Source organism: Trachinotus anak, unplaced genomic scaffold (genome assembly GCF_046630095.1).
Source record: "Trachinotus anak isolate AG129_WGS33_773 ecotype Australia unplaced genomic scaffold, CSIRO_AGI_Tana_v1 ptg000005l, whole genome shotgun sequence".
Taxonomy (NCBI): domain Eukaryota; kingdom Metazoa; phylum Chordata; class Actinopteri; order Carangiformes; family Carangidae; genus Trachinotus; species Trachinotus anak.
In genome coordinates this window covers 9,244,689-9,257,370 of record NW_027273856.1, presented here as the reverse complement: position 1 = coordinate 9,257,370, position 12,682 = coordinate 9,244,689, and the positions used below count along the sequence as shown (strand labels likewise).

At 42.5% G+C, this 12,682-nt stretch overlaps 1 protein-coding gene across 3 annotated transcripts; it reads right to left on the bottom strand.

The window, feature by feature from the left end:
- Positions 1-372: 372 nt before the first annotated feature.
- cunh4orf54 (chromosome unknown C4orf54 homolog) lies at positions 373-12,334 on the bottom strand. Of its 3 annotated transcripts, XR_011691023.1 has the most exons (3): positions 7,539-12,334; positions 6,353-6,451; positions 373-849 (listed from the first exon to the last, which is right to left on the bottom strand). XR_011691023.1 is itself a non-coding variant. In XM_071478255.1 (2 exons), exon 1 carries the CDS (start codon positions 12,296-12,298, stop codon positions 7,559-7,561), a length of 4,740 nt encoding a protein of 1,579 aa, XP_071334356.1. In that variant the 5' UTR covers positions 12,299-12,334; the 3' UTR covers positions 373-849; positions 7,539-7,558. The 3 variants fall into 3 exon arrangements, 2 of the variants coding, with proteins under 2 accessions (XP_071334356.1, XP_071334357.1); XM_071478255.1 differs by lacking the exon at positions 6,353-6,451; XM_071478256.1 differs by lacking the exons at positions 373-849; positions 6,353-6,451 and adding an exon at positions 6,458-7,109.
- Positions 12,335-12,682: the final 348 nt, after the last annotated feature.

Sequence of the window (12,682 nt, the reverse complement as noted above, 5' to 3'; positions counted from 1 at the left end):
AGGTATATTTTTGAATGCTGGACAAAATTACTCCAATTATTGATGATGGTTCATACAGATCACATACATGGAAGGACTGTGGAAGGTCAAGTGTGTCCAAATGTGCCACCAAATTTCAGAGGTTCAAGGAACTTAGTTCAAATCTTCATTGTGGTCCATCTGGTTTTAAAGTTCAACATTTTAAGCAGGTAACTCCCTTTAAAATCATCAGTGTTATTTTCAGTTCAGAAACTTCATCCACTGTGTAAATTTGCCAGCATTAGGCAAGCAGTTTCCCACTGTTTCCAGTCTTTACGCTAAGCTAGGCTAAGCATGTCCTTACACCCCTTACTTGAGCTCCACGTGGTCAGTCAGCAAGTGTTAACTGACAGGTTTGCAAAAGGGTTTCATGTTTATTGAATTTTCACAATGCACAAACACAATTACAAACATCCCTTTCAGTATTTGTGACACAATTTTGAACAAACACTGTACATTTGCAAAACACATCAAAGTGAAAAAACTCAAATTTGCAATCAAATCATATTCAGCAGTTGTTGTTTTCATTCTGGACACTGACACAAGACACTGGAAACGTTTTCATTTCTCTTCTCCGTCTAAAATCACAAGTCTCCAACTGTGTGCTCCCCACTTCATTCAAAATTCTCCAACGTTCAGATTTTCTCTCCATGACAAACATACTTTCTTTTACCTTCACAACATTTACTGTCTCTCCAGAAAGTTCACGGAACAGTTTCACAGCAGCAGAGTGGTCTGATGACCCTGCTTCAAACCTCCTGCAAGGCACTAAAACGCCAAAGTCCCAGAATCCTTCAGTGAAGCATCGAGGCATCAGGCCTTCCTTGAGACCTGTGAAAAAAGTATTTATACTTACACACAATCTCATTTCTCTCAACAACATGTTTTGGACAGATTAAAGCTTTATTGCACAGAAGTACAAAAAGTCTGCATATTCAAAAACTGCTGTCATGTGACTTGCACAGTCCTGCAATAAGCACAAAACAAGACAATGGAAGACCTGATCTTTCCCTGAATTCTAATTCAGAAGACCTAACCCCATCAGCAGGACCAGTGAGTTTGAAAAAAACAGAGAGTTTAGTGGATCATTCAGAAACACAATATAAAATATGTAATTTAAAGATAGTAGAGACGATAAAATATTGGGATTTAGTTAGTTCATTCAGCCAAATTACAAAAAAACAAAAACAAACATATTTTTCTTGCTTATTTGAAGTCTATCTTTTTTCTTTTGGGGTTTATTTGTCTGGGTAGTGGGTTATCTGTCTGCTGCCCAATATAATGGATATGGATGGAATTTCATTAGCTGTGTTCACTTTGTTGAAAACTTATGTTTAAAAAATAATCAACAACAACCTCTGTTTTCTACCACAGGTTATATGGTAGAATGAAACTCAAAGGACACAGTTTACTAGACTAGAGTGAACAGTTGGCAAGGAATTAGAAAAAAAAATTTAAAACAAAAGTTTTTTGGTATGTAATCCAGTATTTAATTGCCATACCAGCCAGAGAAAGCACAGACTAATAAGTGGTTTCCAAGAATATGATAATAAGCTGTATGCTGTACTTCAAGAGGAAAAAGATGTTACCTCTGTCATGACACAAGCTACAGTTTTCTATTTTCCTGATACTAATTATTCATCTGTGCTTTCATTTAGTGAGCATTCTGTAAAAACACATGGCATTACCTTAACACACACATACACCAACCCCCTCATTCTGAGGATCAGAGGTCAATTTTGGAAGTTGCAATGTTGCCATGAATGTATCTCAACTACGTGCATCTTCTCTCGTTTTGTTAATTTCAAGTTAATTCAACTTGAATGTCTAGTTTTAATTTTCAGGCCACTGTAGAACTTGAGTTGTTGTAACATCCAGTCTTGGCTGGAAATGATAAGTTGGATAAATGAACTGCTGAGAGTTGAATGAAGTTTTTGAAGAAACTGAGCTAGTATATTAACAGACTTCCCAGCATGCATTGCTACACAGTTAAAACTCTCATTTTTTGTAGTTTGATGAAAACAGACATGATGTACAACAGTAAACTTGCTTTGCATTTTTAATACATGCAAATGCATGTCATGGTTGTTTCTTTCCATAATAATGAAAACAATGTTAACCATGAAGAGGATTATTACTGAATTCATTCCTGAATGAATTTAACAACCACTGTGAAGAGTCAGCTGTGCCTGCTGTCTTTGTACTGAGTATAGCACAAAGAGGTTTCAGCAGCTGAAGCTAAGTTCCTTATGTTACATGAAGAACTGAAGAATGTCTGTTATACACAAATCATGATACATGGCTGTGTGCAGCACTTTTCATTATTGGTAAAAATAAGAAATAAAACGATTAAAAACATCAGTCTATTTATTTTAGTTTTCAACTGCTGCCTCAAAAACACGAGTAAACTTAACTTGAAATGGCAGTTGGTATGAATATAGCTGAAGTTATCGTAACTTTATATTGTAAGTTGAAATAGAGTGGAATTATATGTTTGTTTGACAAGATACAGCAAGTTTTCTTGAATGGTTAATGTACCCCAGTTATACAGAGTATTAAACAACAAATGATCATTCGTTTTTAGTTGAACAAAGCTTGTCTTCAACATTTTTAAGGCAGCAATTGAACTTAAGTTTTGAAGTTGAACCATGTGAATTATTTTATCAGTGCAGTTACAGTGTGGTTGGTAAAATGCAGCTGGTTCAGTGATGAAGCAACCTTCAAATCTAAAACAGTGACGATAGCGTAGCACCTTTTTATAGTAAAACATTTTAGCAACTGAAACTGCACTAAAACAACAAAACCAACAAATATGTAACAAGATCTTTCAACATGAAAATTTCTTAATAAGACTTAATAAGAGAAATATGATATTTTCACAAACGTGCATTTACCGCATTAAAATGAAAGAATACTTGATGGTGGTTGACTGAATTCTGTAGATTCCAAACATAATAACAGGACAGTGAAATATTTCCAACAGTTGCTTCAAAATGAAAAAAAGGTGGACTGACCAGCAGATCCACAGTCTGTGAACTATTATGTACAAAACAATAATTCAGTATATCCAATATAGTGATACACATTGAAATACAGGTCAGATGCGGCTAAAAGGTAAATCAGTTCAAATCAAATCAGGTCACAAAGTGGAGTTTATCCTTCAGCAGGCTTTGATAATATCAAATATGTTTCCTGCTACATGATAATTTGCATAATTTTTGAATATTTTTTTCCAATTTTGCACCAATGCTTATTTCACTGGTTTGCTTACTGTACATTGTAACTCGGCATATGACAAATAAAGCTTTGAACTGCTTTTTAGTAGCAGCATCACTTACCTAAAACATAAAATATAATAATAAAAAACACCTGAAACAAAAAATAGAACAATATAATAACATAATATAATAATGTAATAAATATTATATTATTCATTATTATATTTATATTTCTGTGACAAAGAGGAAGCGTTTTATTTTGTTTGATCAGGAAACAATTTGTGAAGCTGATCTCAACACATGACTTCATGGGGTCACACATTACATTAGCCTTATTGTGTTAATAAAGTAGTATGGTCAATTAACTAATTATCAATATGAGATATATATATATATATATATATATATATATATATATATATATATATATATATATATATATGTATATATATATATATATATATGTATATATATATATATACACACACACACACACACACACACACACACACACATATATATATATATATATATATATATATATATATATATATATATATATATATATACACATATATAGCAACACATGGTGGTAAATCACAATCTTCAGGCATTTCAAGCAATTGTCAGGACACTGCATAAAATTCAGCACACAAGCAATGATGGTTACTTGCTACAAATGTTTTTGCTCTAATGTTGTTTAAAATGAAACCATGACTGTAAGTGATAATTTAGTTCATCATAATTGTTATACTCCATTTAGAGGATGACAGCAGAGCAGCTGAAAAGAATTTAAGATTTTAAATTTAGACTAAATGTAGTTTAAAAGTGAGTCTTTGAAAATAGGCTGCATATAGTCTTAACTTGAGTTACAATGTTTACATGAAAAATGTTGAAATATAACAAAATATTTAATACATTAAATCTGATTTTGAGCAATATTTTGCAATGTGAAAGAGCTTTACATTCAGTTATTCAACCTCAACGCTTTTTCATCTGCAAATCACCAAAGTCACAGAGCTGTTAGTGGGTCAGACTATGAGGTTACAGTTATAGGTTTATAAATAAATGTAGGTCTTATCTCCCCATCAGGTTACAGCTGAATACAGTTATATTTTCAAACTAACAAACATTTGGATTCTAACATCATCATCCAAGTCTCAGTCTCAAAGTTGATTGAACTGACTGATTAGCTGTTACAAAACTGAATGTCAGGGCTGGTCAGCTCAGAGTTCAGGGTTCACTTCAGAGTCAACCTTTTGTTTCTGTCTCTCCACACAGAAGTGATATCTGTTCTAAATAAAGAAGCTGACGGCAAAATCACGACAAAATCAACCTCGATACAATCAACTTCACCGAATTGTGTTTTCCCTCCTCTGGCACTTGTTGATCCTTGTTGTCCCTGGAGCCCAGACTGGGTCCCAGTGACTGGGTGTTTTCACTGATAAATATAGGCATTCATTGCTACATTCAAAGGCACCATAACAATAGCTGCTGAGGGATCTTACATGAACATTCTCCATTGATTTTCCTATACACAGTTTTGCACCCAGTCTGTAGGGTTTAAAGCCGCAGCCTCCCATTCAGAAACCCATTTCTCCAACCTCTGGACTCTCAGACTACAGACTATCTGTTTACTTTACAAACATAACTCAGCCCTCCAGTATGTGGGGCTCATTCTCAGATGAGAAGGGGAACTCCAAATGTCCAGCCCCGGTGCAGCTGAGGCTATCTGCTGCCATGTTGCATGCTGTGTTTATGTAATTGCTGATCAGATGCCATGTGAACCTGGCTTCTCACTCTCACCGTCTTTAAATGACTGGTCCTATAAAAAGCCGACTGACCCTGCTGCGACTCTGACTTGCCAAGCAGCCTCTTGATGTCCAGGAGCAGCTGGAGCTCTCCATGTACACACATAACAAACGCCTGCCACTGCCTGACCTTTTACTCCTACACACACTATGTCCACCATGCCACACACACACACACACACACACACACACACATATTCAAACACCTAGCCCATGAAGACTCCTATATCGATATAATCCTCTGTATCTGTGCTGTGATATCAGCTTGTGAGTGCTATGACCTGCTGAGGTGCTCGGCTGCAAACTTTGCGGTCAGATAGTGCCCCTTTTTCATACATGTTGAATCCTAGTACATGATTGGCTGCATGTTTCATGTCCTCATCCAACTGACATGATACTAGACAATTAATTTATATGAAGGCATACATGGAGACACAAAGTGTTATGTTAATAAATGAGACATATATAATTATATAAATGGATAAAGACATAAATTGTGGAACAATAAAACAAATACATTTTTAAAACATTTTAAAGCTTGTTTTTATGAAATATTATTTCATCCTCTTGTAGTTTTTATTGTAAAATGTTGCTTCAAAGTCAGTTATTATTTCACGTACGTCCCACACTGTCAAAACTTTGACAATGGTACGAAAGAAAATTAGACCCAACTGATAGGAGCTCAAGGTGTTCAAAATTAGATCAATACAAGGCATCTGGAAAATTTTATCTCAAAATTTCCTTTCTCTGAAGTCTGCTTTTATTTCACAATAACATCATTTCTCAGTAACAGATTTATTTCATTAAGCCACTTTTCAGCACAAAGTCTTTATCTGTCAATTAAGGTACAGAGAGCAGAGCCTGGTATTTGATTGGCTGTTACTTTGATCAGAGTGAGCTAGCAGCCAATAATAAACTGGGTTTTAGAATGTATAAAATTTATTATCAAATTATCTGATAATTTATAATATTGTACATGTTAATTGTACAAATGATTATTTGTTTTATAATGCTTATTGATTTATTTAATTTTGGACACTTCTAAGTCTTCTTACATGTTGGGCTCACTATTACCAAAGTTGTGGCAGTGTGGGGAAAAATAATGTTGTGATGTAAAAAATGAACAGAATTAAATAAAAATGAACTTTTTTCTTTCATGGCTACATTATCTGTTTAAGTCTGTGTCCATTCAGATGAATATATGTCTTATTTATTGAACATTTTGACACTTTGGGCCTCTATAGTTTCACAGTAAGAATTTGATTAAACAGAAATGCAGTATTCTAACCAGAAATGCAAATTCACCTTGTAAATTTGTCATGGTTAGTCAGTGCCTCTTCTTCATTCCCTGTGTTTGTCTGGCTGGGTGTGGCCATCTGCTTCGCTCCTGCTCCACCTCCTCACCTGTAACCCCTCCACTCATCAGCACCAACAGTATAAAGTCCACCAGCTCTATAATCCAGTCTTCACCAGTTTGCCAACATGACTCTTCATCCCCTGCCCTTCCTGTCAGTTTCTCTCACTCAGCACCTCATCTGACTCCTGCCTCTCCCTGCCTGGCTTCTCCGTCAGCCCCGGATCAACTTCCCAACATCCCTCCATCCCAAATTTACACCACACCTGCTTTTGAACTGTTGAATGCTGCATGTCTGAGTGCGGCTTTAGACTGCAAGCTGAAGTTCAATACAAAATTACTGCATGATAACACTACCAGTTTCATTGGTAGCAACAGTATTAGTACTCTACATTATAATTACTAATCTAATCGTCATACATCTATAATTGTTATTACACTTGCTGGTGGATCTTGGTTATCAAGTGTTTGAACACAGGACATGATGATATTTTATGCATTAAAATCACAATTTTTTAGGTGAAATTCTGTTTAACTCAGTAGATAAAGTGTGTGCACATGAGTCGGATCCTCCACGTCACATCTGTAATCTGTTTTCTTGATGCAGACACAAAATGAGCTGTACTGATATTTCCATTCCAGATGTGAAGAGTCGGAGTTGAGACATTAACCTGAAGTGGGAAACCTCAGTGGTCCCCAACCTGGCAGCTGGGACCCCACAGAAAGGGAAAGCAAAAACATAAGTTCTGCTTATTTCTACTCTACTCTCTGCTCTTTGATTTTTTTTCTTGCAAAAACTACAAATTGAACTTAAAAACGGTAAATACTGCAGGTGAACAAAGAAAAGGGGTTGAAAGTTTTATTTTAAGGGGTCACAACCTGAAAAGGCTGGGAACCACTGTGTTACCTAACCTCTGTTTACTGCAGCAGAATGTTAGTTATAAGACCAACGATAGTGAACAAAGGAGGGCATGAATGTGGGTCCACTGTAGTTACTAAAATGTATCAAAACATAATAAATAATGTGAAAAAAATAGGGCTGAAGAGCAACTGCTTTGTTTTTAAATGGATTTCAATTATAACCAAGCATAAATTGTGGAGACAGTCCGTCCTCAGAGGGTGAACAGTCAGACTCACCTGTCCAGGCGAGCTGCTGTTTATCTGTGTTCCACCACAAAGCTCATTGTGGTCCCATCAAACGAGGGCGGGGCAATGATCCGGGGCCCCTGCTGGGAGGTGATGCTGATGACCGGCTGCTTGACGCTGGAGAAACCCTGCACTGGCCTGTTGGTGGCGGCCTGCTGCTGGGCTCCGGGGGCCGCCTGGGCTGACTTTCCTGTGGCCATGTAGAAGGGGCTCTCTATGTACATGCCCTCACTCTGCTGCGACGAGCCTTTCTCTCCGCTCTCCGCCTCTGACTGCACCGACATCTGTGACTGCACCAGTGTTCGGGCCGGGATCACTGAGGGCGCGGGCATGAAGCCTGGGTAGATCATGTAGGTGTGTCCGTACGCTCCTGGACTGAGGGCCAATGGTGAGATCTGCATGGGCACAGGGGTCATGGGGGGCTGTGGCATGGGCACATCCACATACTGTCCTGTTTCTGGGTCAAAGAGACGCTTAGTGGCCGGCTGCACAGGGGTGTCTACCAGGTAGTAGTTTCCGCTGGTGGGATCCAGGAGCATCTTCCGCTGGGTGGCCTGGAAGGGGTCTATGGTGGGAGCTGGGGTGATTGCTGGGGAAAAGCAATACATTTGTGGCTGATTGGTGGACATGCCCAATGGCAAGGAGTGGTAGATGGTAGCAGAGGGGGTCCCTGATGAGCATGTTTCCATCACAATACTGGAGCGTCTGGGGGTCTGGTTGTGGTCCTCCTGGCCCCTGGCACCACATGCCAAGTGTCCTGGGGGAGTGGTTGGGTGTGGATAAGTGGTGGTTGAATACACTGATGTTTTCTCAGCAAACGGGGGCTGTTTGCTGCTGCTGTGAGACTTGACCGGAATGGTTAGGTAGTTCTCGTTGTCAGCCGAGGTGCCTGAAAGCTCCAGTGAGGATCTGTTCACCTCCTTCAGTTCAGCTCCTTCGTGTCCGCCGACCCTCGGCTGGCTGATCTTTAAGGACACGGGCAGTTTCGGGGACTTAGGGACAAAGCTTTTGCTGCTGAACGGTGTTTGTGAGACGACGTTTGGCTGAGTCACCTTTGCGGTTGTGGAAGGCTTCAGGCTGGAGCTCAGGCTGAATATGTTTTTGCTGCCTGTGGCGCTGATGGTTTGCAGTGACTTAGCAACCAGCCTGTCGTCATGGCTGCTGGATGTCTGCAGGGCCTTGACCAGGTCTTTGTCCTCCCGCCTCAGCAGGCTCTCCATGCTGGGGGACCCTGTGGCTGCTGCTGGAGTCATCTTGTCTGTTTTGGAATAGGAGTCTCTCCTGACTGCCATGTCCGTGTGGAGCCCTCTGGATCCTTCCTCCTCAGGTCCTCCGTGCTCCTCGCTGGCTAACAGTGATAGTACGTGGCTGTCAGTCAGTGGCTGAGGTTGATTCTTCCTCTTCCATTCATTTTTTTCAAACACATAGAGCTGCTCCATGGTTTTCACAGCAGCCTGGAGTTTTTCCAGAGCCGCCAGGTTTGCCATCTTTGATTCAGGTTTCTTGTCTGTGATATCTGATGTTTTTTCCTGTTTCTTTGAAGCTATTCTGCTTTCAGTCCTCAAACCAATGCTTCCCTCTGAGGAGTTATTTGTACCAGTGGGTGTTTTCCCTGCTGCCCATTGCAGTGGTGCCTCTTTGGCGCCCTCTGGAGACGACCTGTCTACGTCCAGCGGCTCCCGTTTAGTTAACTCAAGACTTCCAGGTGGTTTTCCGTTAGTGTTTGTGTTCACAGACTGACATTTTATCACTATAGGGGACACAGAGTTAGTGTTTCGATAGGGCACCTGTCTCTTTTGCTCTGGATGACTGTCAGCGGAGGCAAAGCTCGATTTATTTTCGTTGTTATCTAAAGAAACAAAGTGATAGGAGCTCTTAACCAGCTTGCGCACGTCTCTCACTTGATGAATGGGCGTCTGCAGTTTCCCTTTGTTATCTCTAATGTCTCTGACCATGAAATGCGGCACTTTATCTGAAGACTCACCCCTCAAGGCTGAAGCCAGCGCCTGGCATTTGAAGTCATCTGTTCTGATGAGGCTGGCTGCGTTACAGCCTATATTAGGAGCGCGCAGTTTGGAGACGCCGAGAGGCTCCGTTTTATTGTCTCTGACGCTCCGTAAGTTGATTTTAATTTCCGGAGATTTAGATGTCGTGACGCTCCTGGAGTCCGCGACGTATAAAGTGTTGTCAGAGCGCAACTGTATCCGTCCTTCATCGCCAAATGGAGAATAATTCCTGCTCCGCAGCTGCTGTCCGACCTCTCCCTCGCTGGACAGCAGTTGGATACTTGGCACAAACAAATGAGACATTTTAGTCCGTTTGCCGCTGCCCGCTGCGCGCTGAGCCCGCTCGCCCTCTCTGTCGGAAGCTGAAGGCAGCTTCTCCGGAGTTTTACCCTTTTTATTTTCCTTTTGAAACTCGAGCTCTCCGTCCTTCCAGCATCTGAACGCGCTATTTTGGCTGCGAAGCAGCGTGCTTTTGGACGCTTCCAATGCGCCTTTTTTAGTATCGATTCCGACCACATTTGCCGGCTCTAAATTCGTTTCTGGTGCGGGAGCGGCCGTGTCTTGTCTCCGAGAGTCGCTCTTGGTATCACATGAGCCGCTGTCCACAAAGTCCCCCAGTTCATCCACGCACATTATAGCGTGGTCAGAGCCGCTCTCTGAAAACCTGGAGCTCTGTCTGTGCAGCTCCCTGCCCCCCTTCCCCCTGTGGCTGTCGCTCTCCTGGTGCGGCGGCTCACTTATCTCGCCCCGCTCCATCTTGCGCTCCTGCTCGAACTGCATCTTCTTAGAAATCACATTTTTGATCAGGCTCGATGCGAATATGGCTTTCTTGTGCGTGTCTTCCATGGTTTTAGAGTTCGGCTTGCTGGCCCCTCTCCTCTGGCCGCTTGGCAAACTGTTGGTAACTTCATCTGTGGAACGTGATCCTGCAGCGTTTTGTGCAAAGTCTGTGCCTCTTTCTCCCCCAGACATTCCCGAATTGACATTGCAACGAAAATTCAGAGTCTCTGTGAGTCTGATCACTCCACTGTGGCCCGGACTGAATTTCCCCATCAGCTCTATTTTCTTTGTAGATGACGATGCACCATGGGGATTCCCACTCAAAGTGAGGCTCTTGCTGGTGGGCGGTTCGATGCTGGGCAGTGCAATGCCCTTATAACCTCTATTGTCTATGTTTTTGGCTATCTCAAATGAGGCCGTAGAGTTCTGATTGGACACAACACTTTGGTCCAGTCCCTGTGACATGTTCATGTTGCCATATTTCAGGTCGACAAACGTGGACCATCTGTTTATCCCTCTCCCATGCTCTGATGCAGAGGACTCGCTGGAGGTGCTGAAATTGATGGCATCAAAGTAAGGATAAGCCAGGCTCTTGAAGGCCCTGGCCGTCAGGTTGCGCACCTCCTTGTCAGCGTCGTCCAGCTCGCTGACAGCGCTGGACGCACCGCTGGAATACTCGGTGACCTCTTTTCCCCTCAATTTGCCGCCAAAATGTAAGCGTCCGGGCGCGGCTATGAAACACTTCGCCCTGTCACACAGCGTCTCTGCCTTCCCATCAACTCCCCTTAACACATAGCGACTCATGTCTCCGGAGCGCCTGGCATGATGAGGAATATTTCCCTCTTCTTGAATGTTGCCAGGGTCATTTATAGCTCGAGAAGTGGTTCTGATTGACAGGCGGATCTGTCCCCCACCGTCGCCACTGCTCTGCTGCTGCCGGGCCTTCGACACACTCTCATCTGAGCTGGTGAACTTGGCCGCGTAGCGCAGATCACCTTCCAGCAGAGTGCTGACTGCTGCTGCTGCTGCGCCCGGGGAGCGGGGCTGGCGGCCGGCCCCCCTCTCCCCCACCGCTCCATCACCCTCACAAGAAGCATAATCGACAAAAGAGTACACCTGGTTGTCGTCCTCAATGTCCCAGCTGGTGGAGGAGTCCACCCTGAGGTCGTAGTCCCCCTCATGGTCAGAGAGCTCGGAGAGCTGGATCTCGTGCGTGGTAATGTAGTGAGACTCGTCCTCCGGCACACGCGGGACGCAGTCATCAGAAAGCACCAAGCTAACATCATCATCCTCATCCTCATCATCCTCATAATCATCCGACTCACTCCTCCGGCTCAGATAATTGTCTCCACAGTGTAACTCTTCATCTCCCGCTGTGCTCGTCTTCTCTTCTTTTTTGGACACCTCTGGCTGCGTTATGGCGCGACCACTTTTGTCTCCTGGTCTGAGACAGTCGTTAAGACAGGGAGGAACTGATGACGATGATGGACCAGAGGGACCCTCCTTGACTCCAGAATCCTCTTTCTTAGTTTCATCCTCGGGTTTAATCGCCAACTCGTGGTTTGGTGCCGTTGCGCACAGAGCTCCGGCGCTGTTGTTGTTAAGGAGGACGGATATTTGGCTTGTCTCACCAAAGCGACAGTCTTTCTCCGCGTTTGCCCCGCCTGTCTTCACGTCCACTAACTCCAAATCCACGTAGTTGCTTTCGTCTTGCTTCCCCGGGGCATCGTCGCCTCTGTGCGCCGGTTTTTGGAGCAGATCTCTGACATCCCGGAGAATCACCGGGGTCTCCACACAGCTTTGCTCAGTCTTCATGGCTGAACAGGCAGGTTTCCGCTTACATTCGGTGTCTGGCAGAGAAGAGGCGACAGAGATGGAGCCCCCCAGGACTGTCCCGTCCTTCAGGCAGAGATGGTGCTGCGCCCTGTTAGACAGACACTGATGACACTGAGGCGCTGCAGACATTCCAGCTCACCGCGACATGAAGCCCAAAGCCCAGTATCTAAAACGGAACAGACATTACTAACTACTGTCTAGGCCACATGGTTCTCATCCGGGGTTCGCGGACCAATAGGAGTCGTTGAGAGGAGTTTATTAAAAAAGATTATTAATACTCACCACATGACTCCCTCAAGAAAATGTCATGTATGTAATGTTATATAGTTCTGTATTAAATAAGAACTAAATGTAGGAGACAAACTAAACGCATCATTTCAATGTGGAGAAGCAGTGAAAATAATGCAAATCACTCATATTTTCCTTTTTTGATGGATATAAAATAAACAACTGGCTATCAGTTGTAACCTTAACTTTGAAAATATTTCTGAGTTTAGAAATGGAAAATCAGAG

Coding starts and splice junctions, on each gene's coding strand:
- cunh4orf54 (XM_071478255.1), bottom strand. CDS start 12,298: ATGTCTGCAGCGCCTCAGTGTCATCAGTGTCTGTCTAACAGGGCGCAG.